Source organism: Dendropsophus ebraccatus, chromosome 7 (assembly GCF_027789765.1).
Source record: "Dendropsophus ebraccatus isolate aDenEbr1 chromosome 7, aDenEbr1.pat, whole genome shotgun sequence".
Lineage (NCBI taxonomy): Eukaryota > Metazoa > Chordata > Amphibia > Anura > Hylidae > Dendropsophus > Dendropsophus ebraccatus.
Genome location: NC_091460.1, coordinates 141,872,370 through 141,900,200, shown reverse-complemented (window position 1 = coordinate 141,900,200; position 27,831 = coordinate 141,872,370). Strand labels below are relative to the sequence as shown.

Below are 27,831 nucleotides of genomic sequence, written 5' to 3'. Positions count from 1 at the left end.
GCTGTGTATCTGCTGCGTATCCGCTGCGTATTGCAGCAGTAAATACGCAGCGTATATGCCGTCTGTGTTTGTACCCTAAGGGTGGGTTCAGACTACGGAATTCTTGCAGATAAATTCCGCCAAATTCCATTCTCTGTATGTGCTCACGGCCTCGCGCTTCTCCACCCGTGCCATAGACACCATTCTATGCACGGGCGGATTCCGCATTTCGCTGAAAGAATTGACGGATAACGGTATCAGTCGGCCCATAGAATGGTGTCTATGGAGCCGGTGGAAAGGCGCGCGGCCGTGAGTGCGTACATTTGGCAGAATTTATCGGCGAGAATTCTGTAGTCTGAACCCGCCCTAGGGGCATGTTCGCACTGAGTAAATCGGATGGAATTAATCCCGCCTTCTTCAGTGTCTCATTGGGATGCCTCACGCGCCTGAGCTCCCCGCGGCGCAAAGAATTGACATGTTAGAAGGCGAGTAGGAAAAAAAGGTAAATGCAAAAATTTAGGTCATTTAGGCCGGGTCATGAAGGGGTTAATAAATAATTTATCTTAGAAACATGATGACTCCATCTTCCAGCATCTGTGCATTCCCATAAATCAGCCCCATAGTGAGAAGTGACAGCTAGCCCCGGTCCCGGTGATGTCATCTGCTGAGGAGGATAAGGCAGCCGGCACCGGGGCGGGAGAGCAGACACAACACTGCAGAGCCGGAGAGCGGCCAGAAGAGCTGCGCACTGTGTCCACCAGGTGGCGCTGGCGTCCAGGCCCACGGCTCCCGCTGTATAACCCAGCGCAAGGCAGGGGGCGCCCGAGAGTCACACGCACGCTGAATAACTTGGTGTCTGTCAATCGCAGAGAGGAAGCCATGGATAGCGATGATGAGAACGTGGAGGAGACGGTGGAAGGTGGGTGCTTTGTGTCTGGATCTGCAGTCTGGGTGCAGTCTATGCTATGTATACAACAGCCTGCATGCTGGAATAGGGTCTCCCTAAGAAGGAAGAGGCTGAGCCTTGCTGGGGAGTGGGGGAGGAGGAGGAGGAGGAGGATGATGTGTACAAAGTAAGAACAGCACAAGGGGCTGCAAGTTACCCTGACACACACATATATATATATATATATATATCTCCAGATCTGTATACAGCTATAGGGCAGACAGCATGGCAGGGAGGGAGGGGGAGAGGAGGGCATGCAGCTGCAAGTTTACATAGTGACAGACACTTTCTATAGTTAGGACTATGTGGATTCTTTTTCTAGGTACCTTGGCTCCCCAGCTGTTGCAAAACTACAACTCCCATCATGCCTGGACAGCTAAAGCTCTATACCAGGCATGATGGGAGTTGTAGTTTTGCAACAGCTGGAGGGCCAAGGCTCCTTATCCCTGGCCTGGGAGTAGGTAGTTTTACACCAGGCCGCAGTAAGTAGATAGCAGACCCTTCCTCAGGTGGGAATACATAGAAGCAACCTGTCACGTTATCCTCCCATAGAGCAGAGACTTGGTAAGGCTTGTTATACTGGTGCCGTCACACGCACAATAATTACACTATATCCTCTTAGAACAGGGGAAGGGAACCGTGGCTCTCCAGCTGTTGCAAAACTACAACTCCCATCATGCTTGGACAGCCGAAGGCTGTCCAGGCATGATGGGAGTTGTAGTTTTGCAACAGCTGGACAGCCACGGTTCCCTACCACTGTTTTAGAAGAACCGTCCCAAGAATTCCTTTTATGTCCTTTTAAAGGGATTGTTCACCCCAAAAAAAAAAAAAATTCTATAAAAAAAATCTCCAGTCTTCCAGTACTTATCAGCTGCTGCATGTCCTGCAGGAAGTGGTGTATTCTTTCCAGTCTGACACAGTGCTCTAGAACAGCAGCAAATCCCCATAGAAAACCTCTCCTGCTCTCCAGACTGGGAAAAAATACACCACTTCCTGCAGAACATACAGCAGCTGATAAGTACTGGTAGACTTGAGATTATTTTTTTTAATATAAGTAAATTACAAATTTCTGGCACCAGTTGATTTCTTTGAGGGGGTGAAAAACCCCTTTAACTCCTAGACTACCGTGGGCAAGTTTCTAGGAGGATTGCCACTTTTTATTTATGTGTTTTATACACATCTATTGTTCTTGTATAGTCATTGTTTCTTAATGTCTTCCAATGTATAAATGATGTAAAGGTTTAGAAAGTTCTTGCACATAGAGGTAAAGCAGGGCTGGGGGATGCCTCGGTCTGTGCAGCCCCCTCCCCCATAGGACCTGGTGATACAATGTATCTTGTGTGTATTGTATTGTGTTATTACTAATATGAGGAGCTCTGTCTGTATAGTGTGTATGTATGTATGTATATATATATATATAATATATGAGGTTGTGACTGACTGCAGTGATGTGAGGCTTCTTTCCCCTCTTACACTCGGTCACTGGTTCTGTCTATAAATAACGAGGCGGCATTATCTCACCCGGCTGTTTTTATGAACAGGCCCTGCACTGAGCCTGACCACAGGGAAACATGGGACAGTAGTGTCATTGTATCCGCCGCTCAGAGGAGGTCCGGCTGCCTTCTGTGCACTAGTAATAAGGTAGCAACAGAAGCACTTGGGTTCACACTTACGGTGTTTTTACACACGCAGATTTATCTGACAGATTTTTGAAGCCAAAGCCAGGAATGGGTTTGAAAAGATGGTGTAAACATGGTGTAAAGTGAAACTGGCTCAGTCGCCCCCGGCAACCAATCAGATTCCACCTTTCATTTTCCAAAGAGTCTGTGAGGAATGAAAGGTGGAATCTGATTGGTTGCTAGGGGCAACTGAGCCAGCTTTACTTTAACCATGTCTGATAAATCTCCCCCTCAGTCTTTCCTTTTTGACCTGTTCTCTGTTTATAATCTGTTCCTGGCTTTGGCTTCAAAAATCTGTCAGATAAATCTCTGTGTAAACGCACTTCCAGGCTCTGTTCAAAGCCTCCGTCAGTCTATTCGGTGCCACAAAATGGAGTTGATCGGTCTAAAGTGCCTTTACACGGACAGATTTATCTGACAGATTTTTGAAGCCAAAGTGTTATTACACAGGCCGATAACTGTAAACGATCTGCTAGATCGGTGCTCGTTTACTGGGCCTATTACACGGCCCGATTATCGTTTAACAAGGACTGCATGGACATCGTTACCGATATCCTTGCAGCCATTGCTTAAACTCCATACATTACCTATCCAGGCTGCAGGGTTCCTCTTGCGGACGACTTCTCCCCGGGTCCGCTCGCTCCAGCTTCAGTGCGGCCTGTCTCAGCTGACAGACTGCTCAGCCAATCACTGGCCGCAGCGGTCCCCTTCTTTGATTGGCTGAGCGGCCTGTCCGCTGAGACAGGCCGTTCTGAAGCTGGAGCACGCGGGACCCGGGGAGAAGTCGTCCGCAAGAGGAACCCTGCAGCCTGGATAGGTAATGTAAATCGTCGGCCGCCCGCCACCCACCGCTATTACACGTAGCGATGTGCGATCGGCACCCGACAATTATAGGTTTAAACCTATATCAACGATCAGCCGATGATCATTGTCATCGCTGATTGTTGTATTTATTTCACGGAGCGATAATCGGCCGGATCGGGACAATTATCGCTCCGTGGAATAGGCCCCAAAGCCAAGAACAGACTATAAACAGAGAACAGGTCCATTCCTGGCTTTGGCTTCAAATATCTGTCAGACAAATCTGCCCGTGTAAAGGTACCCTAACTGATGCAGATGGACTCTCAAGAGATCCCATTGATTTCAATGGGGTCCGTTGGGTTTCTTTCTGTGGACTTTATTTGCGTCAGTTCGCGTCCAACAGAGAAAAAAAAGTAACAAAAAAAAAAAAACACAAACAGAAGGAAGTTTTTTTTTTTTTAATAAAATTTACGTCTATGATTTTAACGGAAAAGCGGAGGAGAAACGGACACTGGTGGAGATGGATATAAACATATACCAGTTTGCATGTCCGTGTTTTTTTTTTTTTTTTAACGTTTTTTAAAAAATTCTCTGGAATTTCAGAATAGCAAATAAATAAAAAATATGACAAATTAATATCAATAAGTCAAGAAATTTCCACAATTTCCACCGTGTTGTAGGTTTTGTATTGTTTGTGCCCAGGTCCTGTACATTGTTATTCGGTGACTTTATTATCTCTGCTATACGGGAACATTTCCAGCGTATGTAAACATGATAAAAAAAAACAAAAAACCTTTGCTTACACCAGTTGCTAATCTTTGATATCGTACTGTATTTATGTGCATATTTACCTAGGATAGGGCTACAGTTTATTTGCTGAATTCCAGCTTGGCCCCAAGATCTTAGTTCTTTCCAGCGAAAATCTTTTTTGTTCAAATCAACTGGTTTCAGAAAATAATACAGATTTGTAATTTACTTCTTTTTAAAAATCTTAAGTCTTCCAGTACTTATCAGCTGCTGTATGCCCTGGAGGAAGTGGTGTATTCTTTCCAGTCTGACACAGTGCTCTCCGCTGCCACCTCTGTCCATGTCAGGAACTGTCCAGAGCAGGAGAGGTTTTCTATGCGGATTTGCTGCTGCTCTGGACAGTTCCTGACATGGACAGAGGTGGCAGCGGAGAGCACTGTGTCAGACTGGAAAGAATACACCACTTCCTGCAGGGCATACAGCAGCTGATAAGTACTGGAAGACTCAATATAAATTCTGCTTGCATTCCACTCGAATTCAGCTCAAATTCAGCTCCTATTCTGCTCGGAGCAGAATAGAAGAGGAATTTCAAGCAGAAATTGCACCTTTTTTCGGTGTTTTGGACCATTGTTATTATCTAAAAATACGGACCAAGACGAGGACGAAAATTCTCAGTGTAAATTGAGGCAGCCCCTCTCGCAGCTGTGCGATGCATCAACATTTGTAATCCAAAACCTGGAGTGACACCTACACAGTGCTGCGTCTACAAGGGGGAGGGGGGGGCATCTATTCTGTGTTTGGTGCAAATTTTGGTTTTGACTTCTGAAATATTTATCAAAATACAGTAATGTGACAGTCTGCAGATTCCACAGGTAAATTCCATAGCAGAATGTACAGTGGTACAAGGCAAGTGACTGATATTTACCCAAATCGCCTTCACACGCTGTAGAGATTGTTACAATGCAGAGACTGACATATGGTGCGGACATCCATAGCATGCGAATTCTCTCTGCTCAGCAAGTTCAGTGCAGTTATTAAACATCCTTAGACAATGACTTTTTTTTTTATTTTTTTTTTTTATGTTTTTATGTTAAATATATTTTTTTATTAGGCAAGATGGCCGCCCCCATAACAATGTACAAATAGTGAAATTTAAAAAATCAGTCAGAAACTAGAAACGGATTAGAATAAAAGAACAAGTTTCAGTATCTGACTCTGATCAGTAACAGGAAATTTATGTGACACCTTCCCTTGAAAAGCAGAAAAGTACACAGGTGCACAGGGATGAGGAATTTGTGGCCTTACTGGTTGCCAAAATACAATTCCCAGAAATAGAAATCGTGGATGGTAAGAACATTTAGAAATGATTGTTTATTGTCTGTTAAGGCGCTATTCCACGGACCGAATCGTTCCCCACTCGCTGCCGCCACTATAACACGCGGCGACAGCGAGCGGCTGAGTGCGGGAGGCGCCGCACAGGTGATCGCTAGATCATCCGGGCAGCCCATAGAGGATAGTGCTATCACAGCCGTTTGTCTTTCAATATGTTGAAAGACAAACGACAGCAGCGATCGGCCGACATGAACGATGTGGGCTGATTGTTGCCTTCTATTCCACGGGATGATTATCGTCCATAACGGGCAATATCGGCCGATAATCGTTTCATGGAATAGGCTCCTGTTTTCCAGAGATGCTGACACTCCAGACCCTGTGAATTACCTCTCACCCAGACAGGCTGCAGCCACTATAATCTGCTTTACAGGTAGACTCCATGGATCTGCTACTATGGGTGACAGCAGGCGGACTAGAGAGATTAGGAAGGTGACAGATAATGGGCTTAGACTGTAAGATACTGCCGGGAACTGTGGATAGACTGTGTTGAGCTGTAGACTTTGTTACTGACAATATTGCGCACATAACACTGAGTACTAGTGCCGGTTTATATGATATATACAGTATATCTTTTATTCAGTTTGCATCACAATAAAAGTGACAGATCACCAGTAATATGCCATTACTTCATACAGTGGGAATAAATCTTTAAAGGGGAACTCCAGGCTAGGTCCCAATTTTTTTTATTCGTGTGGCCAAAAATGTGCTTATTACGGGCCGCCGTTCGGTTGTATTCATTCTCTACTTCCTGTCTCCTCTGTAGATTTGTTACTCCGTTACTATGGTTGCTCTGTTCTAGGAGACTGGCCCACTCCTCCCCTGGTCCATGCTCCACCTCTTGGTAGGATGTGCCCTCCACTCTGTACCGCCTCCTATCCGCCTCTCACCCGTGAACCCCCTCCCCAACCCCCAGTTCGTAGTCTTGCCCCCTTTAAGCACTCAGTGTCACTCAGTCTGGATGTGGCCCTCCACCCCCCTTCGTATGGCTAGCCACTCAAGCGCCGTCCATAGTCTCCCGATGAGTGAGGAGACTATAGACGAAGGGACGGCCAGATGAAGAGGGACTGATGCTGCTGTCTACGTCCTTTTGAGGGGGTGAGACTACAAATGGGGGATGGACGACCACAACAAGAGGGAGTTCCAAGGCAGTGCAGGGAACGCCCTGAGGAGGAACTTGATAAACGTCATGACCAATATGGTGGGCAAAGACAAGAGGAGCTGGTCGTGACATAACTGATTTGTGCAGATAATGACCTTTTCTGGGGGCCGGAACGGGGTGGGAATTCACTAAAGCAGGTGGCATCGTTAATAACTTACATTGGGTAGGATATATAACTTGGGGTGGAGGGTATATAGCCGGTGTACCACTTTAATATGTTGTTTCTGCATTTAATTATGGTAATTGTTATAATATAATAAAAATAATCCAACAGCAGTACCCCAGCTGAGCTGCAGTGTGTCAGTGCTCATAACAGTACTGTGGTGTTGTATCTTACAGGCCAACTGGATGATGACGGCCTGCCGCACGGCGTCTGCACGGTCAGCTACAGCTCCACTGACCGATTTGAGGGAAACTTTGTACACGGGGAAAAAAATGGTCGTGGGAAATTCTTTTTCTTTGATGGAAGGTAATTTGTTCTTTTTATACCTGTCACAGAACTAGAAAGGACAAGGGTGTCCTTATGGAATAGTTTTCTACAGCATGTTAAAGCACATGTATCTGTATTAATATATATGCCTCGATATACGTTAACAATTGTTGGAATACCCCTTTAAATAATGTTTGCTGGGGCCAGGTTAAAATTGGGGGAAAAAAAAAAAGAACAATACTTACCCAGCCCCAGCTTCCCACACCCATGTTTGGCTCCATCTGGTCCCCAGACCTTTGTTATTTTCAAGTGCAGGACCTGCCGGCTCAGCCACTCACTCCCAAGATGAGACACTGCTGTGACCTGTGATTGGCTGAGCAGGCAGGTCCTGCACTTGTCTTGGAAGCAGGAAAAAGACAGAAGGTCTGGGGAGCAAATGGAGCCAATCACAGGTCACAGCAGTGTCTCATCTTGTAAGTGATTGGCTGAGCAGGCAGGCCTTGGATACAGGAAGAAGACAGAAGATTAGGGACCGGATGCACAAGAGCTGCAGGGGACCAGGGCAAAGTATGTATAGTTTTTCCCTAAACTAAAAGTAATAAACTGATATTTTTATGATCTATTACTAATGCAGGAAATTAGACATCTTGACACGCAGATATTTTCTGTAATTTTATGAAGGATACCGTGTATCATTATATGAAGGTGGAATGTCATATTTGACTTGGCACAGAGAACTCTAGTATTTGCTTGTCTATAGTCGGAGCAGTTGCCTGGATCGCTGCCTGCACAGCTGAGTTTGGTGAAAAGCGGATGAATGCCTCCATAACATTCACACCATGAAGTCCTAATATAGTGTCATTTATTATACAGCTTCACTGGAACATTTGTGAGATTAGAAGCTACTATTTTATATAGATACTCAGTGACTGCTATGGGATGTCCAAACACTGGGAAACCCCGAAGCAAGCCTGAGTGTGGACTGGTATGTACTGGGCCACGAAGAGTTTGTAAGCGCTGCCCACCTTAACCTGCGGCGCCCAGTGACTACTTTATGGTCCACACCCTGATGTTCCGCTCAGCCAATCAGTGCGCTCTCCTGCCGCAACCTCTGATTGGCTGAGCGGGATGTCAGGATGCAACCCACCGCAGCGTATTTCATACTGCAAGTTCCGCAGCAAAATCTCCTGCGATATTTCATGTAAGCCTTAAGCTACTGGTGTCCTTGCCGTCTACCTCTGCCCTGCAAGGCGTTTTAAAGTTTTTTATTAAAGCTACAATTTTTATGGTAAGTGCCCTCTACTATGTGAAGCATAGCCCTCTACTATGTGAAGCATAACCAGAAAAACACACAAGTTCACCTCTTCCTTCCTTCAGCTGTGCCTAGAATGGGGAGGAGTGAGACACCAAGTGGTGATAGTGCGGAAAGGCGCCCATCATCCCAGAGTGCGACACCTGACAGAGTTACCTTTGGTGGAATACCACATTTAGTGGCACTTGTACTGGGACACTACACATGTCTATATACTATTTAGGGTCCTCAAACCTCTAACTGAAAACATTTATTGACAACATTGAATTAAAGGAGAAGTCCGGCTAAAATTTTTATTAATGTATTGTATTGCCCCCCCCAACAGTTATACAAATCACAAATATACACTTATTATGGGAAATGCTTATAAACTGCTTTTTTTCCCTGCACTTACTACTGCATCAAGGTCTCACTTCTTGGATAACATGGTGATGTTATCCAGGAAGTGACATCACCATGTTATCCAGGAAGTGACATCACCATGTTACCTAGGAAGTGAAGCCTTGATGCAGTAGTAAGTGCAGGGAGAAAAAGCACTTTCTAAGCATTTCCCATAATAAGTGTATATTGGGGATTTGTATAATTTTTGGGGGACAATACAATACTTTAATAAAAATTTTCGCCGGACTTCTCCTTTAAAAATCAGTTAGTAAGATTTAAAAAAACAAAACAAAAAAAAAACTGTGCATCATGTTCAACCAAGGGAGGGGATGGATGGATGGATGGATAACCTGTATATTTCTACATAGAGGGAATGTTCTTTAACATGGAGAAGCAAATCATATTTGTATATTTACCAGTAGGGAAAAAACTTACTTTCTCATAGAATAAAACATCAAGTCATTTTCTAGTGTTTTAATCCAGAATTTACACCATCGGCTTTTTAGAATGAAAGTATTTGTCTATTGACTGTTGTAGAGGATGTCAGCAAAGCGTGAATCTGCAGATCTCAGCAATCCATTTGAGCTGAACAGAAGGGCAGTGTATATATGCAGCCTAGCAGGAACTTTGCTGATATAGGATTGGACACTGTTTGGTTTGTTCGGACACCACACACTGTAAGTCCTTCTTGGAAGATCAGCAATTAACCTGATTTGATTTTCAACCAACTTATCGCTCCATTAGTTGTTGTTATTCTGGTGCTATACATTTCAAGGGAGTGATATTATAAGGCTTTAATATTTAATCACAATTCTTGTATTCTAAGGCTTGTGTACAATAGGTTTATTGTGTTCTCTTGATCTAGAACACTAAAGAAGAAGAAAACAGCTCCTTTTACAGATGATTTAGTGTTCTGACGTGTACATTTCGGATATGATATAATCTAGTGTTCCAGTACAGGGGTCACTATACTTGTTTACCGCCCGTCAGAAAGTAACTCTCTCAGGTGTCACACCAAGAGCTGTGAGCCGTGATTTCCGCTCCTGCCACTAGGTGTCTCACTCTCCCCTGTGCAAAGCTGCAGTGTAAAGGTTTCGCTATGTGTGTGTTTTGCCAATCACAGGTGCAGACACCCTACACTTTCTCTACTGTCAGTCTAGGTTCTGACCCAGTTGAGTACAGTTCTGTTCCAGTCAGGAAAGAGAGATTACCTGTTTTCTCCCCCTATGTGCATTGGGCGTCCATTGCATTGCATTAAAGTCAGTTAGATCGCAGCAATAACGAACATCATTTTTCCTTTTTTTTGATGTTGTGTGAACATAGCCTATAACAGAATTTGGGCTTCAATGGACGTATGTTAGATTTTTATTTTTAACTTTCAAGGTGGTAAACTTAAAGTGCTAAAATTGCTATTTTTGTTAATGACCACTAGATGTCATCTTAGCAGTCTTATGCCATGCCCCAACTCAATATATATATATATATATATATATATATATATATATATATATATATATATATTTAATATAGAGAGAGAGAGATCATCCGCCATGCTTCTTGCAGAGAATAGATACAGTATGTCCCCAGATGGAGCCTATGAGGCTGCACATTGGTTGTATGGCCCCGTACTACATGACCCATAAAATACATGAACTACCTTTCTTAGTTAATAACTTGAATTTTTTTTGTATATTTTAGTACTTTGGAAGGCTTCTATGTTGATGATGCTTTACAAGGACAAGGGGTATACACGTATGAGGACGGCGGGGTCCTACATGGTACATATGTGGATGGAGAACTGAATGGGCCAGCGCAGGAGCATGACGCTGATGGAAGATTGATCTTTAAAGGACAATATAAAGACAACATACGGCATGGAGTTTGTTGGATTTACTATCCAGTAAGAAGATTGTAATCAATATATGTAGTTTTACTATGAAGAAATAGTGTGCTCTAAAACTTATCGCAGCAGATTTTACCTGTTAGTTTCTTGCACTGAAATCTGATACAATACTGATTACTATTAACGTCTATGGACTACATTCTTGCAGCAGATTTTCATTGCACTGCGAGAATATAGTGCCCTGTTGTCCTCCTTCTGCGTCTCTGGGTCCCCCGCTCAGTGACAGCCCGCTCAACCAATCACTGGCTAAGACAGGACATCTCTGGCTGATTGGCTGAGTGGGCTGTCACTGAGCCGAGGACCCAGAAACACAGCAGGAGTACACCAGGTAAGAATGGCTTTTTCTAACATAGCAGCATATCTTTTGCTATGGCAGTGGAATGAAAACCCGCTGCAAGAATGGAGTGTCATAGACTTTAATGGTAATCTGTATTGCAACGGATTTCAATGTGAGAAATTCACTGTGATACGGTACATGTGAGTGGCCCCTAAAGTGATTTATCTGTCAGCTGCTGACACTGTTAGATGCTGTTAGAGCAAGAAGACACATGGTACCTTATATATATCTGTCTGTGCTTCCATAACATAGAAAAACGGTTTTATACTCTGGTGAAACGTATCAAAGAGGCTTTCCCAATTCTCCTAAATGCTGAGGGATGGAACACCTTCTCGCTCCCCCTGCCATCCCTGCTCTTGCTTGGGACTCTGTTAACAAGCTGACTGTTAATCAAGCAGAGATAAGGATGGAGCGGCCAGGCAGGCAGGTGTCCCAGCTTGCAGTGTTTCAGGAGCTTAGGAGCCTCTCTATCACTTTACACCGAGGAAGAAAAAGTTTTTAGTTTTTTTTACATTGTGAAAGTCCACACATTTCTGGTAAGAATATCTTCTTTTGGTGAATGTCTTTGACGCAAGCAGGTGTTGGTTGCCTTCTCTTACAGGATGGAGGAGGCCTTGTGGGAGAAGTGAATGAAGATGGGGAGATGACTGGTGAGAAAATTGCTTACGTTTATCCAGATGGAAAAACTGCCCTCTATGGAAAGTTTATTGATGGAGAAATGTTGGGCGCAAAATTGGCCACGCTGGTGTCTTTGGAGGAAGGGAAGCCATACTTTGAGATTGTCCCTGGCAGTAAGTATACTCAGTAATGTCACAATGTATTCAAAGGGTTATCAAGCTTTTAAAAATTGATGGCCGTCCTCAGGATACACTGTCAGTATTAGATCTTTAGAGGAGTCCGGCTGGGGGGGCAAAAAATAAATACGGGAAGGGGGTGGGGGAAATAAAACAAAACACTATACTTACCGCTCCCAGTGCCTGCATCACCGAGCTCCCGGACCCCGCCGGCCGTCATTTTTCTCCTGGGTTCCGGGTACGTCACAGAAGGGTGGACTTAGTGCACTCAGCCAATCAGTGACTGCAGTGGTGTCCTGTCCCACTCACTGACTGGCTGAGCGCAGCATCCATCAGTCCTATTCGTGACGTAGCCAGAGGGGAGCTCAGATGACAGCCGTCTGGGTAAAGGAGTGGGACGTGCAACGGGACAGGTTACTGTAACTTCTTTTTTTTTTTTTTTTTGTTCCCCACCCCCTGCCCGTAATAATTCCCCCCTCCCCACCGAACGGACTGACTGCGGCGCTCGGTGCTGTAGCTTTTACACCAGCTCGCAATCGCTGTACATAATGTAGCAGAGAAGGGTCTGCCGCATTATCCCACGTACATGACAATGCCGCAGCTCAGTGCTCCGTTACTGCATCTGACTCCACTCCTACACTCGCACCCACCAATATTTTTGGCAGAGTGTTACCCAATTTTTCTCCTATTTTCGTAGGTAACGTTTATACATTTGATAAATCTACTTCATCCTGTATTTCTACAAATCCTTTGCTACCAGATCCCTATGAACTGGAGAGGTGAGTTCATGATGTCCTCTGTATATACGTATTATTTATGTTTCTAGATATAGCTGTGCTTATACGTTTCCAAACCTCAGGGAGAATTTCATAAGGTGAGTACTAGATTTAGCAAAACTAAATAATCCTGCCAAAAAAAAAACATTCATAGTCCATTCACATGTAGAGGATCTGTAGATGTGATGGTGGGTTCCATCATTTTGTTACAGCCCATTGAAGTCTATGGGTCTTTTCACCACACAGGCGCACTCTTCCTTTCTTCCTTTGTTCTTTTTTTTTTTTTTATTTTTTTTTCCTGCATCCTTGGTTCAACCAGAGTCTTGTGGTAGGAAGCTGCAGCAGGTATGGACTACAGCAATGGAGGAATTAAACCCATGGACTGATAAGGCTCCTAGGCACCAATTTTCATGCACATTAAGGCAATTTAAATAAAAGTTGTCCAAAAGTTTTTTTTTTTTTTTTTTCATATCTCCAAGGTGTCCACTTTTTCTATTTAAAAACGCCCATTTTTGCTGCGATTTAATTGACTTCAATGCAATGTGTTGAATTTAATGGGATGACGGACGTCCAATGCACACAATGTATAAAATAATGGACGTTGTCTGTGTGGACGTCAAAGTAATGATCATGACAATTATTTTCGGACATCTCTTGCAAACAGCGGACACTATTTTTAAGTTGTTCACACACAGTTTTTTATTTTTTTCACCGACCTTTAACCATCTTTACTATTTAAAGGGGTTATCCAACACTACAAAAACATGGCCACTTTCCCCCCTCTCTTGTCTCCGGATTGGGTGGGGTTTCAAACTCAGTTCAATTAAAGTAAATTGAGCTTAATTGCAAACCACATCTGGCCTGGAGACAAGAGTAGGGGGAAAAGTGGCCATATTTTTGTAGCGCTGGATAATCCCTTTAAAGTGACTGTACCACCAGGCCCAGGCTAAAGCACTGGAGGCGGGGCGACTCACCCTTAGTGGGAAGAAACCCCAGTCCCTCCATGACGTGACTCCCTTAGAATCAATGGGACCCTATCATAGAGGGGCTAGGGTTTCCTCCCACTAAGGTTGGGTCAGCCCGCCTCCAGTGCTTCAGCCTGGGCCCGGTGGTACAGTCACTTTAAATTTGATGGACTTTTCAATTAAAGACAAAGGGCGATCAGCCCACCTGACCTAGAATAATGGACCGACAGCCGCTACTGCACTGACGGGCAACCAGACAGCAAAATGATGGACGTCACTTTTATTTTTTTTCAAAAACATAGTGGGAACATGACTTATGTCAGCATGTTTTCATCCAGACAGTGAAGGTCCCATCCAATAGTTTACACAAAACCATTATTGTAGCGAAACCTTTATATTTGCCCTTTGGCTTCATTACAGATTCTAGACTACCAGCCCTAGACAGAGAACGGGTCTGTTTCTAAAGTGTTGCACTGACTACTGATTTATAGATGCTCAATAAGAACTCCTTCACTTGTCCTTGTACATACAGGCAGGAAAATCTGCTTGTACAGCAGATCACGGGCTATCAGATACGCTTTCTATTAGGTAACTTGCCTCTTGGTTTTGGAGGTCATTGAGGAAGCCACTTAAAGGAGAAGTCCGGTATTGTATTGCCCCCCAAAATGATATACAAATCCCAAATAGACACTTTTTATGGGAAATGCTTATAAAGGGCTTTTTTTCCCTGCACTTACTACTGCATCAAGGCTTCACTTCCTGGATAACGTGGCAATGTCACTTCCTGGATAACATGGTGATGTCACTTCCTGGATAACATGGCGATGTCACTTCCCGGACAACGTGGCGATGTCACTTCCCGGACAAAGTGGCGATGTCACTTCCCGGACAAAGTGGCGATGTCACTTCCCGGACAACGTGGCGATGTCACTTCCCGGACAACGTGGCGATGTCACTTCCCGGACAACGTGGCGATGTCACTTCCCGGACAACGTGGCGATGTCACTTCCCGGACAACGTGGCGATGTCACTTCCCGGACAACATGGCGATGTCACTTCCTGGACAACATGGCGATGTCACGACCCAACTTCCAGAGCTGTGCGGGCTGTGGCTGCTGGAGAGGATGATGGCAGAGGGACACTAAGGGACACAGGGCACTGGAGGGACACTGAGCATCCCCCTGCCATCATCCTCTCCAGCAGCCACAGCCCGCACAGCTCTGGGAGTCGGGTCATGACATCACCATGTTGTCCAGGAAGTGACATCACCATGTTTATCCAGGAAGTGACATCACCTTTATAAGCATTTCCCGTAATAAGTGTATATTGGTGATTTGTATATCTTTTAGAGGGCAATACAATACTTTAATAAAAAATTTAGCTGGACTTCTTCTTTAATATCTTATTCAATGTTTTTTTTATTTCATCTTCAGTTTCTCTTTGATCAAGAAAAATAAATATGACTAACTAAACTAGCTAACACATTAAAGAGTTTATTCTGCCCTCATTAAAGGTTTATGCTGTCTTGAATGAGGGCAGAATAAACTAGTGACAGAAATGCTGAAGAGATCGCTGTATTACTTCCATCATTCTTTTTAGCAGTTCTCCTAATATGCAGGAGAATAGGATTCTTGCCGCACCCCTCCCCCCACCCTCCAGCTGCTGATTGACAGTTGGCTGCCTATACCCAGTATAGATAGATAACTGCCAATCAGTAGCTGGTTGGCCGAGTTTTTTGCTTCTCATGAATATCCTGGACTGCTGGGCTCATGCACATAATGGAGAGGACTACTTATTGTCCATGTTATTTAGGAGGAGATCTCTGGATCCGCTGCACAGAACAATGTAAGTGATGTAAGTGTGTTCTGTTCAGCTTCTCTATCACTAGTTTATGCTACCCTGAGATAGGGCAGCATAATTCTACTGAGAGAGTCTCTTTAAATTCACCCTTTTGCTAAATTTTCTGTAGAGATGTAGGACCCCCCTTATATATTGGTTAGGGTTCCTCCCAATAAAAATTTAGATTGATAGCATAGTTTTCCTCTTAAAGTTCAGCAACTTTTTCCTGCAGACTTGTGTGTGTGTGTGAGTGTGTGTGTGTGTGTGTGCTGACAACTGGTGACTATCTCTGGACTTAGACGTATTATTTTTTCTTTATAGAGTGTATGTAGCGACTTCTATGATTTCCAATGCTGGAGAAGGTCTCTATGCAAAAATAAGCGTAGGCCCTCGTACTGTGATGTCCTTTTATAATGGTGTGCGGATAACACATCAAGAGGTAAGATTTTAGAACCCATACTGAATAGTGACCTCTAGTAACATGCATAGCGGCACAGGCACCTGTGACTGCACTTACCAGTTATTTTCAATATTAACAGAGAATCGGTTTTCAGTCAACTCCCACTCTCCCGCACATTTGTTTAGGTAATTTTGTAAGGGTCTGTTCACTTCACTATGCTGTCCTGTTGAAATGCCCTCTTAATTTTTATTTTATTTTTAGTTGATCTCATAAAAGAGAAGTCCGACAAAAATTTTTATTTAAGTATTTTATTGCCCCCCCCAAAAGTTATACAAATCACCAATATACACTTATTACGGGAAATGCTTATAAACTGCTTTTTCCCTGCACTTACTACTGCATCGATGCTTCACTTACTGGATAATGGTGATGTCACTTCCTGGATAACACGGTGATGTCACTTCCTGGAGCTGTTTGGGCTGTGGCTGCTGGAGAGGATGATGGGAGTGTCCGTCTGCCATCATCCTCTCCAGCAGCCACAGCCCGCACAGCTCTGGGAGTCGGGTCGTGACATCATCATGTTATCCAGGAAGTGACATCACTATCCAGAAGGTGACATTACCATGTTATCCAGGAAGTGACATCACCATGTTATCCAGGAAGTGACATCACCATGTTATCCAGGAAGTGAAGCCTTGATGCAGTAGTAAGTGCAGGGAAAAAAGCACTTTATAAGTATTTCCCGTAATAAGTGTATATTGGTGATTTGTATAACTTTTGGGGGCAGTACAATACTTTAATAAAAATTTTCGCTGGACTTCTCCTTTAAAAGATCCATTTTGTTTTTAGTGGGGCATCCCTCATGGTTAAGTGTCCATTTGTGTCCTGCCTATATGGTAGTCGAGCCATGTAATAGGCTGCTTAGACAAAGATCAACTTGACCGCTACTTATGTTATGCATAGGTTTTAGTAAATCTGCCTTTATGGTTTTATGTATATAGCGCTTCTCACTTCTGTTGCCCTGTTTCCCAAAAATTAAGACATCCCTGATAAAAAAAAAGACCTAGTAGATATTTTGCTGGGATTCTTTTTAGCCCGTCGCTGTCGCCTATCTTTACCATCCACATGCAGGACATGAAGACTGTCACCTGCCGACAACCCCCTTCTGCGGCTGTCAATTGTAAATGTGCAGGCAAGGCCTTAAAGGGGTATTCCCCCCAAAAGCTAAAAAAATGAAATGCTCCCAAACCTAGCTATTCTTACTCACCAAGTCCCCCTGAGTAATTTGAGCCGTCTCCCATCTTTCTAGCTGCTGCCGTTCCCGAGTTACAAGTTTTTCTAAAAGATGTTCTATATTCAAGATAGGAAACTACATTTCCCATCATGCAATGCTTCTGCCTGATGATGGCGATGTAGCAGAGCTGAGAGGGCGATGTAGCAGAGCTGAGAGGGCGATGTAGCAGAGCTGAGAGGGCGATGTAGCAGAGCTGAGAGGGCTGGGTAAGTTGCAAGGGGGTGCGGATGTCGGGTGGCCCGGCACTCTACCGGGGGGGGGGGGGGGGTACGCGAGCGTGCTGGGGGGGGGGGCGCATTCACCGGGCGGGTGGCGGCTGCGGGGCCAGGTGAGCTCTGAACGGGCTGCCACCGGGAGATCACGCACAGGAGCACCGGGCGGGCGCCGCTGCCGCAGGAGCTCCTGGGGATGAGCAGGGAGGGGGGGTTGGGGGGGAGCGGCCAGCCACCGGCGGTGAGTGGCGGGGGCAGGCGAGCACAGGCGCCGCAGGTGCACAGGAGCGGCGCCGCCGCCGCTGCAGGAGCTCCGGGGTGAGCGTTGAGCAGGGGGCTGGCGGCCATCGGGAGATCACACACAAGAGCGGGCGGGTGAGCGGCTGGCGGGCGCAGCTGCAGGTGCACAGGAGCACCGGGGTGAGCGGCGGGCGAACGCCGCCACGGCCTCTACTGAGGGAGGGATGGGGGGGGGCACACAGTGGGGTGAGCTTGGGGCTGGGTACAATCTGCTGTCAGAGAGGGTGACAGTGCTCAGCAGCAGCAGCTGTCACTGTCTCAGTGCCCTCCCTCTCTTCAGTGTGCTGGGTTAGAAGCGCTAACCCAGCCCATTGAAGAGAAGGAGGACACGTGATGCCGTCTCGGAGGGTCGGGGCCAGGAGCAGGGAGCGTGTTGGAGTGGACTGAGAGCTGATGATTCTCTGCAATCCGTGGGGGTGGGGGCACCTAGATAACAGCAAAACTGTGCAGAATCCGTAATAAATTTATATTGGAAATGTGGAAATCTATGGGTGAGCAACGTATTAATGCAAAAATAATTTTGGGGGGAATACCCCTTTAAGAGGCCCATCACCTGCTGCCATCCCCATCGTCTCCTACCGCCAGATGTAGAGCTGCACACAGTCTGCGTCTGCCGTTATCCCATTGCCTGCCGTCATACCGTACGCTGTCCCTACTGTGCTGTACAAGTGTACTGTGGTGAGCTCCCCCTGGTGGCCGGAAACTGCTGTACCTTCCCTGCTCTATAAGTGGTCCAGAAAGTGCTGAAGTCCCCTGAAAATAAGACCTAGCGCATCTTTGGGTCAGTTCACATGAAGTAAAACTTGCGGAATCCCGCCAGCCTCCGTGTCATACTTGTAGTCTATGAGAGGTTTGCACGCCTCCTCTCTCTGCGCAGAAGAATTGACATGTCATTTCTTTCCAGCAGAGAGAGGAGGCGTGCAAACCTCTCATAGACTACAAGTATGACACGGAGGCTGGAGGGATTCTGCGGTGGAGAATTCCACCAGTTCAAATTTTTCATTTGAAAAATGAATATAAGACACTGTCTCATTTTCGGGGGAACAGGGGTATGACGTTTGGACGTTATTTTGTGCTTTTTCTTGTCGTTATGGAATTCTTTCTGAATTTATCACTAGGTTGACAGTAGAGACTGGTCATTAAATGGCAACACAATCTCTTTAGATGATGAAACGGTCATTGATGTACCTGATCCCTACTATGTGACTACCATATATTGTGCGTCCTTGGGGCATAAGGCCAACCACTCTTTTTCTCCTAACTGTATTTATGACACGTAAGTAGAATCGACTTTTATCTCACCTGTAAATTTTGAACTTATCCCTAATGGGTCACATAAAAATTGTAAAAATTCAGCATGCAAGCAGTGTATTAGACCTTATATAGTAGACTTGTTTCTATGGGCCTGTGAAAACGGGCACTTGGGGTATACATATTTACATATGTGGAAAATTTGGAGTGGTTTAACCTGTTATTGACCCATGATTAAAATGTACAGTTTGGGGCCTATCTGTTCCTGCCTCGTGACATATATGTTCATCTGCAGCAGGAACTGGGCCGTAATGCATAGCCTTGCCTAAAGTGTAACTCTCTGTAATAGGTTTTATTAGACAAAAAAGCTTCTTTCTGTACGCAAAAAGCTGTTTTCCTAAAGACCCCCCCCACACACACACACACACACACACACACACACACACACACACTCTTCTTATCAGTTCATTATCAGGCAAAATCGTCTTCATTACAGAGAAGCAAAGAAAAGACTGGTTTGCTGAGTCCATTATAACCTATGGAGGAGGGAGGGGACAAGGGGGGATGAGTGAGCAGGTAGAGCAGACAAGCAGCTGTGCAATTTGGAGACTGTCTTGGAACATTCTGCAAAGAACAGGAAAACATAAACAAAAAACTATATATAAGCTTGGTAATACCATTGTAATTCTGAGCCACAGATGAAAGTTGACTTCTCAATTATTCGACATTAAAAATTGTAAAAAAATAAAATAAAAAAAATTGTAAAATAGCTTTTCTATTAAAAAATTGCATTTTTTTAAAATAATAATTTAAAAATATATTTAGTAAGAATGAAAAGATTTCCAGGTTATTGGCGGGATTTTCGGCTAAGACACCTTTGCCTAGTGACGGGGGTAAATGAAAAAAATAGCATATACTTACTTCCCTGGCTCTCAGAAACTAAATAGCGGACCTTATTTATGCTTCTCCTCTTTAATATATGCTTTGCCTTCTTAAGGTTTGTCCATCCAAGATTCGGACCCATCAAGTGTATCCGAACCATTACGGCAGTGGAAAAGGACGAGGAACTCACAGTGGCCTATGGCTACGACCACAGCTCGGCAGGGAAAAACGGCCCAGAGGCCCCAGAATGGTATCAGCAGCAGCTGAGGGAATTCGAGGTGACTCAGCAGAAGTGAACGGCCGCACTTTTTTGAGCTTTGAATAACTGGATCTATGCATAAAGTTTTTACTGAAGATTTCTGGACATTCAGAAAGCCGCTCCGAATCACAATAGACTAATCGCCATCTTGTGAAATGACTAGTTATTAAACTTGTAGTCGAAACACACGTAAGCATTGTGACTGTGTCTTACACAAAGGGGTTGTTGACCAAAAAAACATCTCTTTTAAATCAACTGGTGCCAGAGATTCGTAATTTACTTCTATTTAAAAAATCTTGTCTTCCAGTACTTATCAGCTGCTGTATGTCCTACAGGAAGTGGTGTATTCTCTCCAGTCTGGAGATCAGGAGAGGTTTTCTATGAGGATTTGCTAATGCTCTGGACAGTTCCTGACATGGACAGAGGTGGCAGCAAAGAGCACTGTGTCAGACTGGAAAGAATACACTACTTCCTGCAGGACATCAGCAGCTTTTAAGTACTGGATGTCCTGCTGAAAGTGGTGTATTCTCTCCAGTCTACTGCCACCTCTGTCCGTTTCAGGAACTGTTCAGAGTAGTAGAAAATCCCCATAGAAAACCTCTCCTACTCTTCATACTAGAAAGAATACACCACTTCCTGCACTACATTCAGCAGCTGATAAGTACTGGAAGACTTGAGTTTTTTTTTTATACAAGTAAATTACAAATCTGTATAAATTTCTGAAACCAGTTGACTTGAAAAAAAAATGGTGAACAACCCCTTCAATGATATGTTATTACTAGGCAAATATTGTGAGGATTAGTAGATATTTTTTGAGCTATAACTTTTATAGGTTGGAAGGAAATAAGGCATACATGTTAGGACGATATATACAACTTTTCTGTGTATAAGCCTTTGCGATGGTTCCAAGGTAACTGCATTTACTATTGTGCAATATACCAGTATGCTGTAGTTTAGGTAGGAGCTGATGGAAAATGCGAAATTGAGAAGGGAAAACAAGGGAAAAAAGATATTTTATATCTAATTAAGGAAAAAATATAGATTTATCAAACATGGTGTAAAGTGAAACTGGCTCAGTCGCCCCTAGCAACCAATCAGATTCCACCTTTCATTTTTCAAAGAGTCTGTGAGGAATGAAAGGTGGAATCTGATTGGTTGCTAGGGGCAACTGAGCCAGTTTCACTTTACACCATGTTTGATAAATCTCCCCCAAAGGCTCTATAGAAGGGGTGTCAAACTCAGGCCCTCCAGCGGTTACAAAACTACAATACCCATCATGCCTGGAGAGCCAAAGCTTTAGCCAGGCATGATGGGAATTGTAGTTCTGTAACAGCTAGAGGGCCTGAGTTTGACACCCCTGCTCTATAGGATTTATTTCTGTATGGGTCTGTTCTTGGTGGAATAACATATGCAGGTATAGGGAATTAAAGACCATAAAACTTTTTGGTATACTTTTTGTATGAAGTGGATTATGTAGACGGTGAAAGGAAGTTTATTCTGATAGAGTAGGATGAGTATGTTATTTATTATGCAGACGTGTGAGCTCCAGTGCTACTTGGCTGGAAATTAAGTGGTAAAACGATCATTAAAAGATTAAGGCCCATTTACTGAATGAATTTGCTGAGAGAAGAATGTGGCTGCTTCTTCTCCCTTTGAATTAGGCCTCATCCACACATCAGTTTTTTGTTTTTGTCCAGGATCTTGATTCATGGATAGAAAAGGGAACCATTTATTTCAAGGAGGAACTATCAGCAGGTGAGATGAATGTTTAACCTGCTGACATGTTGCACAGGAGAGGCTGAGGAGGAAGATATGTGTCTAAGGGTACAACCACACTGGGCGTATCTGCATCAGATTTCTCGCTGCGGATCCCTGCCCTGTACACTCCCCTGGACATCTCGCTGTGAGTATGTCAGCAGTCCGCCCTGTTAACCCCCCGCCGCCGGAGCGTATACTTCACCTTCCCGCTCTGGCTTGCTTCGGGGTTCCCGGCACGTCCTGGTCAGCCAATCAGTGCACTGCCCAGCCGCAGCGCACTGGTTGGCCGAGCGGGATGTGAAGAAGCCAGGAGCCCCCGAAGCAAGCCAGAGTGGGGAGGTGAAGTATACACTCCAGCGGCGGGGGGTTAACGGGGCAGGCTGCTGACATACTCACAGCGAGATGTCCATCCCGCTACGAGTTTGTCTGCCTAGAGTGTACAGGGCAGGAATCCGCAGCGGGCCTCGCTGCAAATTCACAGCGAGAAATCCACTGCGGATACGCCCAGTGTGTTTGTACCCTTATAGTACATCTCTTACCTTCCTCCTCAGTGCCGTTCCGGTGCAGTTAGTCAAGTCCCCCATGGTCCGGTGAGACCGTTAGGAGCATTGGGGCACCTGTTAGGCCGGCTGGGGGCAGATCAGCGCTATGGGGGTGGGCAGTGCTGACACGCCACTGAGGCCGCACTGACACGCCACTGAGGCCGCACTGACACGCCACTGAGGCCGCACTGACACGCCACTGAGGCCGCACTGACACGCCACTGAGGCCGCACTGACACGCCACTGAGGCCGCACTGACACGCCACTGAGGCCGCACTGACACGCCACTGAGGCCGCACTGACACGCCACTGAGGCCGCACTGACACGCCACTGAGGCCGCACTGACACGCCACTGAGGCCCCACTGACACGCCACTGAGGCCGCACTGACACGCCACTGAGGCCGCACTGACACGCCACTGAGGCCGCACTGACACGCCACTGAGGCCGCACTGACACGCCACTGAGGCCGCACTGACACGCCACTGAGGCCGCACTGACACGCCACTGAGGCCGCACTGATGGTTTCTTCACTGATCCTAGAGAAAACTGATGTGTGGACGATGGCATAGAGGACTACAGGCATATACATATATAGGGCAATTATACACAATGAATGTGAAGGAAAGTGATTTTTTTCACCACATAGCTGCAATCTTCGGGTAACGAAACCCACTTGGCTCCAACACTATGGAGCAATATACTCACAGAGTCGACTTGACTTCAGAATTCTTTTTTATTTTCTTGTGTTAGATAGATGCAGCATACAAAACGTAACTTGCTCACAGCTGATGTGACTCTCACATTCGGACGCCCAAGCACGTCCTCCTCGCGGACGTTTCGGAGGATCAGACTCCTCCTTCCTCAAGCGCGAGGACGTAAGAGACAGGGCGGGATTATAAAGAATCAGCATTTAACCCTCTACGTGCAACTTATAAGCAGTATACATATAAATGGATACATTTACATAATGCTACAAATTCATTATAATACGCATGATAATTGGGTGAGATAGAAGGTAAAGACATCACGTGCTTAATATTCACAAAAATGCACTAAAACTACACACTTCATTGAGTTCATTAGGACTCAATGTTTCTAATTTGGAAATCCAATACGTCTCACTACGGAGTAACCTTTTGCGGTTCTCCTCTCTGTCTGCACACAACTCAACGTGCTCCGCTATCTGCCATCTTGGATCACAAATATTATGGCGATTTTCAGCAAAATGTCTCGCAACTGTCGTTTCACCAAAAGATTTCTGCTCTTCCTTTACTCTGCTATCTTGTTTAGTGCCAAATTTCCGTATGGCTGCCTTGTGTTCATTGAGGCGAATTTTTATCGGGCGACTTGTCTGGCCGACATACCCTAATCTGCAAGGACACTTTAGAAGATACACTACATTTTTTTCGTTACAGGTAAAAAAAAAAACCTTTCACAGGATATTTAGTCCCTTTCCTAGGATGACTGATATATTCTCTGATCCCCTGAAACGTCCGCGAGGAGGACGTGCTTGGGAGTCCGAATGTGAGAGTCACATCAGCTGTGAGCAAGTTACGTTTTGTATGCTGCATCTATCTAACACAAGAAAATAAAAAAGAATTCTGAAGTCAAGTCGACTCTGTGAGTATATTGCTCCATAGTGTTGGAGCCAAGTGGGTTTTGTTACCCGAAGATTGCAGCTATGTGGTGAGAAAATCACTTTCCTTCACATTCATTGTGTATAATTGTTTACTTTACCGGACTGGTGGAGTTCGGGAGTGTGGAGGGTGCACATAAGCATTGCAGTGCGTGGTTACCTGGCTGAACTACATATATAGGGCCCCATATGCCTGAAACAAGGGTGACCTTTTGGCATTAGAAAGGTATATGTATGTGTGTATATTTTTCAACTGTTAGGGTATATTCACACGAACGGGCAGCTCTCGCTGCGAGCCCGGCAGGTCCTGGCAGTTCCCACACACTACATACTTGCTGCGGTCTAAACGACCGCAGCGAGTATGTAATTCTGCCGCCCTTAACCCCTTCTGCTCCCGCCCGGCTCCCCCGCTGTAAGCATACATTACCTGTCCTTGCTGCACGGGTCCGGCGTCCTGCTCTCCCGTCCGGCCAATTAGTGTGTTGCCCAGCTGCAGCCACTGATTGGCCGGACGGGAGAGCAGGACGCCGGACCCGTGCAGCAAGGACAGATAATGTATGCTTACAGCGGGGGAGCCGGGCGGGAGCAGAAGGGGTTAAGGGCGGCAGAATCACATACTCGCTGCGGTCGTTTAGACCGCAGCAAGTATGTAGTGTATGGGAACTGCCAGGACCTGCCGGGCTCGCAGCGAGGATCTTGCTGCGAGCCCGTCCGTGTGAATATACCCTTAGGGTAGCTTCACACGTACCGTATTCACAGCGGATGTGAAATGCTGTGAAAATCCGCTGTGAATCTTGGTATAGTGAACTTCAATAGGGTTACATACCGGGAATATGTAACCCGGCCCCTTTAACCCCCCCGCAGCATACATTACCTGCTCAGTGCCGCGACTGCATGTAAGGCTCTGGGCTCCCATTGGTCCCGCTCAGCTGCTCAGTGCACGGCGCAGTCATTGATTGGCTGAAGGGGAATGAAAATTCTGCAGTGGGTATGTATCCCTATTGAAGTTCACTGTACCAGGATTCACAGTGGATTTCGCTGCAAACTCGCAGTGTAAAATCCGCTGTGAATCCTGTACGTGTGAAGCTACCCTGAAAGCATTGTGTAGTTTGCAGCGCTCCCTACTGGCTTTTTTTTGTAACACCAGAGGCCGTTGCACATACATAAATTGTATACATACATTTGGCTGCTGTCAAACATAAAGTTCATGTTCAGTGTGAAAAGAACTTTCTAAATAACTCATTTTATGCGTTTTTTATATTGTGAACAACTTCACAAGTCACCATCTGTTTACTATAGAACACAAGTGTCAAACTCAGGCCCTCCAGCTGTTACAGAACTACAAGCTAAAGCTTTGGCCGTCCAGGCATGATGGGAATTGTAGTTTTGACACATCTGGAGGGCCTAAGTTTGACCCCTTGATATAAAAGATGTTTTGGAAGAATAGACTGATGTGTATATATATATATATAATATCCCCTACTATTCTAGACTATTAATGGGCTTGCAGATAACTGTTGTATTGTAACATTGACTCCCATTGAGTACACCAGCCACAAGTCTCCTTACTGAATATAGTCACTTCTTTTCATCATGAACTACTAAAGAGGTTTGCTTATTTGTTGTTATGTATCTTATTTTATATACCCTTATACTGCGGGCGGGCAGATGCTTTCTTCAGATTCTGGTCCTTATACAACATCACACTTTATATTGTTGTTTCTCCCCAGGTTCCCACACTCAGGTTAACAACGTACCAACAGTGGTCTTCAGATCGTAACTCTCCAGTGTTCACACAGGGTTACATATAGAAACAGCTTAAAAAGTCTCTTGTCAGTAGGTTTATGGTGTCCTATCTCAGGGTGGCATAAACTAGTGACAGAATGATGTATCACTTACATTGTTCTGTGCAGCTGATCCAGAGATCATCTCCTGAATAACATGGACAATAAGTACTCCTCTCCATTATGTGCATGAGCCCAGTAGTCCTGGATATTCATGAGCACCAGCAAACTCCGCCCATCAGCTGCTGATTGGCAGTTATCTATCCATGCTGTGTATAGGCAGTCACCTGTCAATCAGCAGCTGGAGGATGGTGGGGTGGGGTGTGTCAAGAATCCTATTCTTCTGCATATTAGGAGAAGGGCTGACTAGAATGATGTAAGTAATACACTGATCTGTTCAGCATTTCTGTCACTAGTTTATGCTGTCCTCATTTAAGGCGGAATAAACCTGGCGACAGATTCCCTTTAAGATCTGATACAGGTTTACTTATCTGTGACATAGTGCAACATAGTAATGTATTGTATGACTGAGCATTTGTTAAGCTGTTGGACACTGGCTTTTCATGCTGTGTGGTTTGTGTCTTTAAATCTGCAGATATGAATGTTTTTTATGTCTTCATTATGTTGTTTCTTTATTGAGTTCAGAATGAAGGGAAATGTTTGCGTGCTAGGAATGAAACCTTATCAGACTGTTTTATAGAAATATGAAATATTGAGCGCTTGTATAACTCCATCAATTCATTATTTTTTATTTTTTTTTAGAGCTGGAGGATTGTTGTAAATGGAAAGTTGTGATGCTCCATACTCCTATACTGCTGTAGGGTGGTGTGTGTCCTATACTGCTCACATTTCGTGTGTGTGTATGTATATATATGTATATATATATATATATATATATATATATATATATATATATATATATATATATATATATATATATATAAAAAAAATAAATATATGTGTATAATATATATATATATATATATATATATATATATATATATATATATATACATATATATATATATGTGTATATTATATATATATATATATATATATATATATATATATATATATATATATTATACATATATGTGTGTGTGTGTGTTGCTTAGAGGCGTCAGTCTCTCCTGTTTGGCTGTCTCAGTTGACAGCCATGCTTCTATATCTAGCTGCAACTTTTTTTTTTTTACAGTCGTATATCGCTGTGAATTCTCTGATAATTCTTCTCTCTGTTGCTTATGGGGCTGTAAGCCAAGAATCATGTCAGGTTAATTGTCCTACTGCTAGTGATAAAACTCATTTATCTTTGGAAATTTAGATACCAGAGCAATTACCTAATATATTCATCTATCATTTCTATGAGATTTTTATGATCGTAGCAGAGATTTATTTTGCGCTGTCAATAGTTTTTGACTGTGGATACATATTATGACGTATAGTTTCTGCTGTGAGAAGTTCTGCACAACCTGCTGATATGTCCCTATTGCACAGGAGAGGCGGAGGAGGACGATATGTCTACACCTGCTTTACGGCGTAAACCTTCATAAATCAGGCGCGAGAAGGATTTGTCTTGTGTTAGACGTCCCGAGCTGTACCGTAAGTGAGCGCTGATCAGAGCCTATTACACGGCTAGATGATCATGTGACCAGGGCTGCACAACCGCTTTTATCCGCCACATGCCGCACCTCCCCTATTACACAGGGACACGTGCAGCAGATTATTTTTTGACATTGAGTGATAAGCAGATGAGCGAGTGTTCACTCACTTGTTGGCCGATCGCTGACTCTTTTACATTCGGGCGATATTTGCCTTCTTTGACAGATGATTGTCCGGTCTTATTGGGCCTTTAGACAGTTTACACTATGGTTTACGTTATTACAGGATAGAATTTTTTTTTTTTTACTGGATAGAATGGGATAACTACTCACAGACTGAAACATTTAATATTTTAGTGTTTTAAAAGTGATGTTTTTATATCTTTCACTACATTGTAGCCTCCAGCTTTATTAATGTGTGACACTTGTGTGTTGTATACTGCTGTTTTTGTTGAGATGTACTCTATGCACA

The 27,831-nt window shown here is 44.4% G+C and overlaps 1 protein-coding gene across 3 annotated transcripts; it reads left to right on the top strand.

The window, feature by feature from the left end:
• The first annotated feature begins 702 nt into the window (after nt 1-702).
• Nucleotides 703-21,090, top strand: SETD7 (SET domain containing 7, histone lysine methyltransferase). 3 transcript variants are annotated; one of them, XM_069976845.1, is made up of 8 exons: nt 703-898; nt 7,043-7,172; nt 10,525-10,726; nt 11,668-11,857; nt 12,558-12,639; nt 15,762-15,879; nt 18,765-18,922; nt 19,895-21,090. In XM_069976845.1, exons 1-8 carry the CDS (start codon nt 859-861, stop codon nt 20,073-20,075), a joined length of 1,101 nt encoding a protein of 366 aa, XP_069832946.1. In that variant the 5' UTR covers nt 703-858; the 3' UTR covers nt 20,076-21,090. The 3 variants fall into 3 exon arrangements, with proteins under 3 accessions (XP_069832946.1, XP_069832947.1, XP_069832948.1); XM_069976846.1 differs by lacking the exon at nt 18,765-18,922; XM_069976847.1 differs by lacking the exons at nt 12,558-12,639; nt 15,762-15,879; nt 18,765-18,922; nt 19,895-21,090 and having other exon boundaries at nt 11,645-11,787.
• The last annotated feature ends 6,741 nt before the right edge of the window (nt 21,091-27,831 follow it).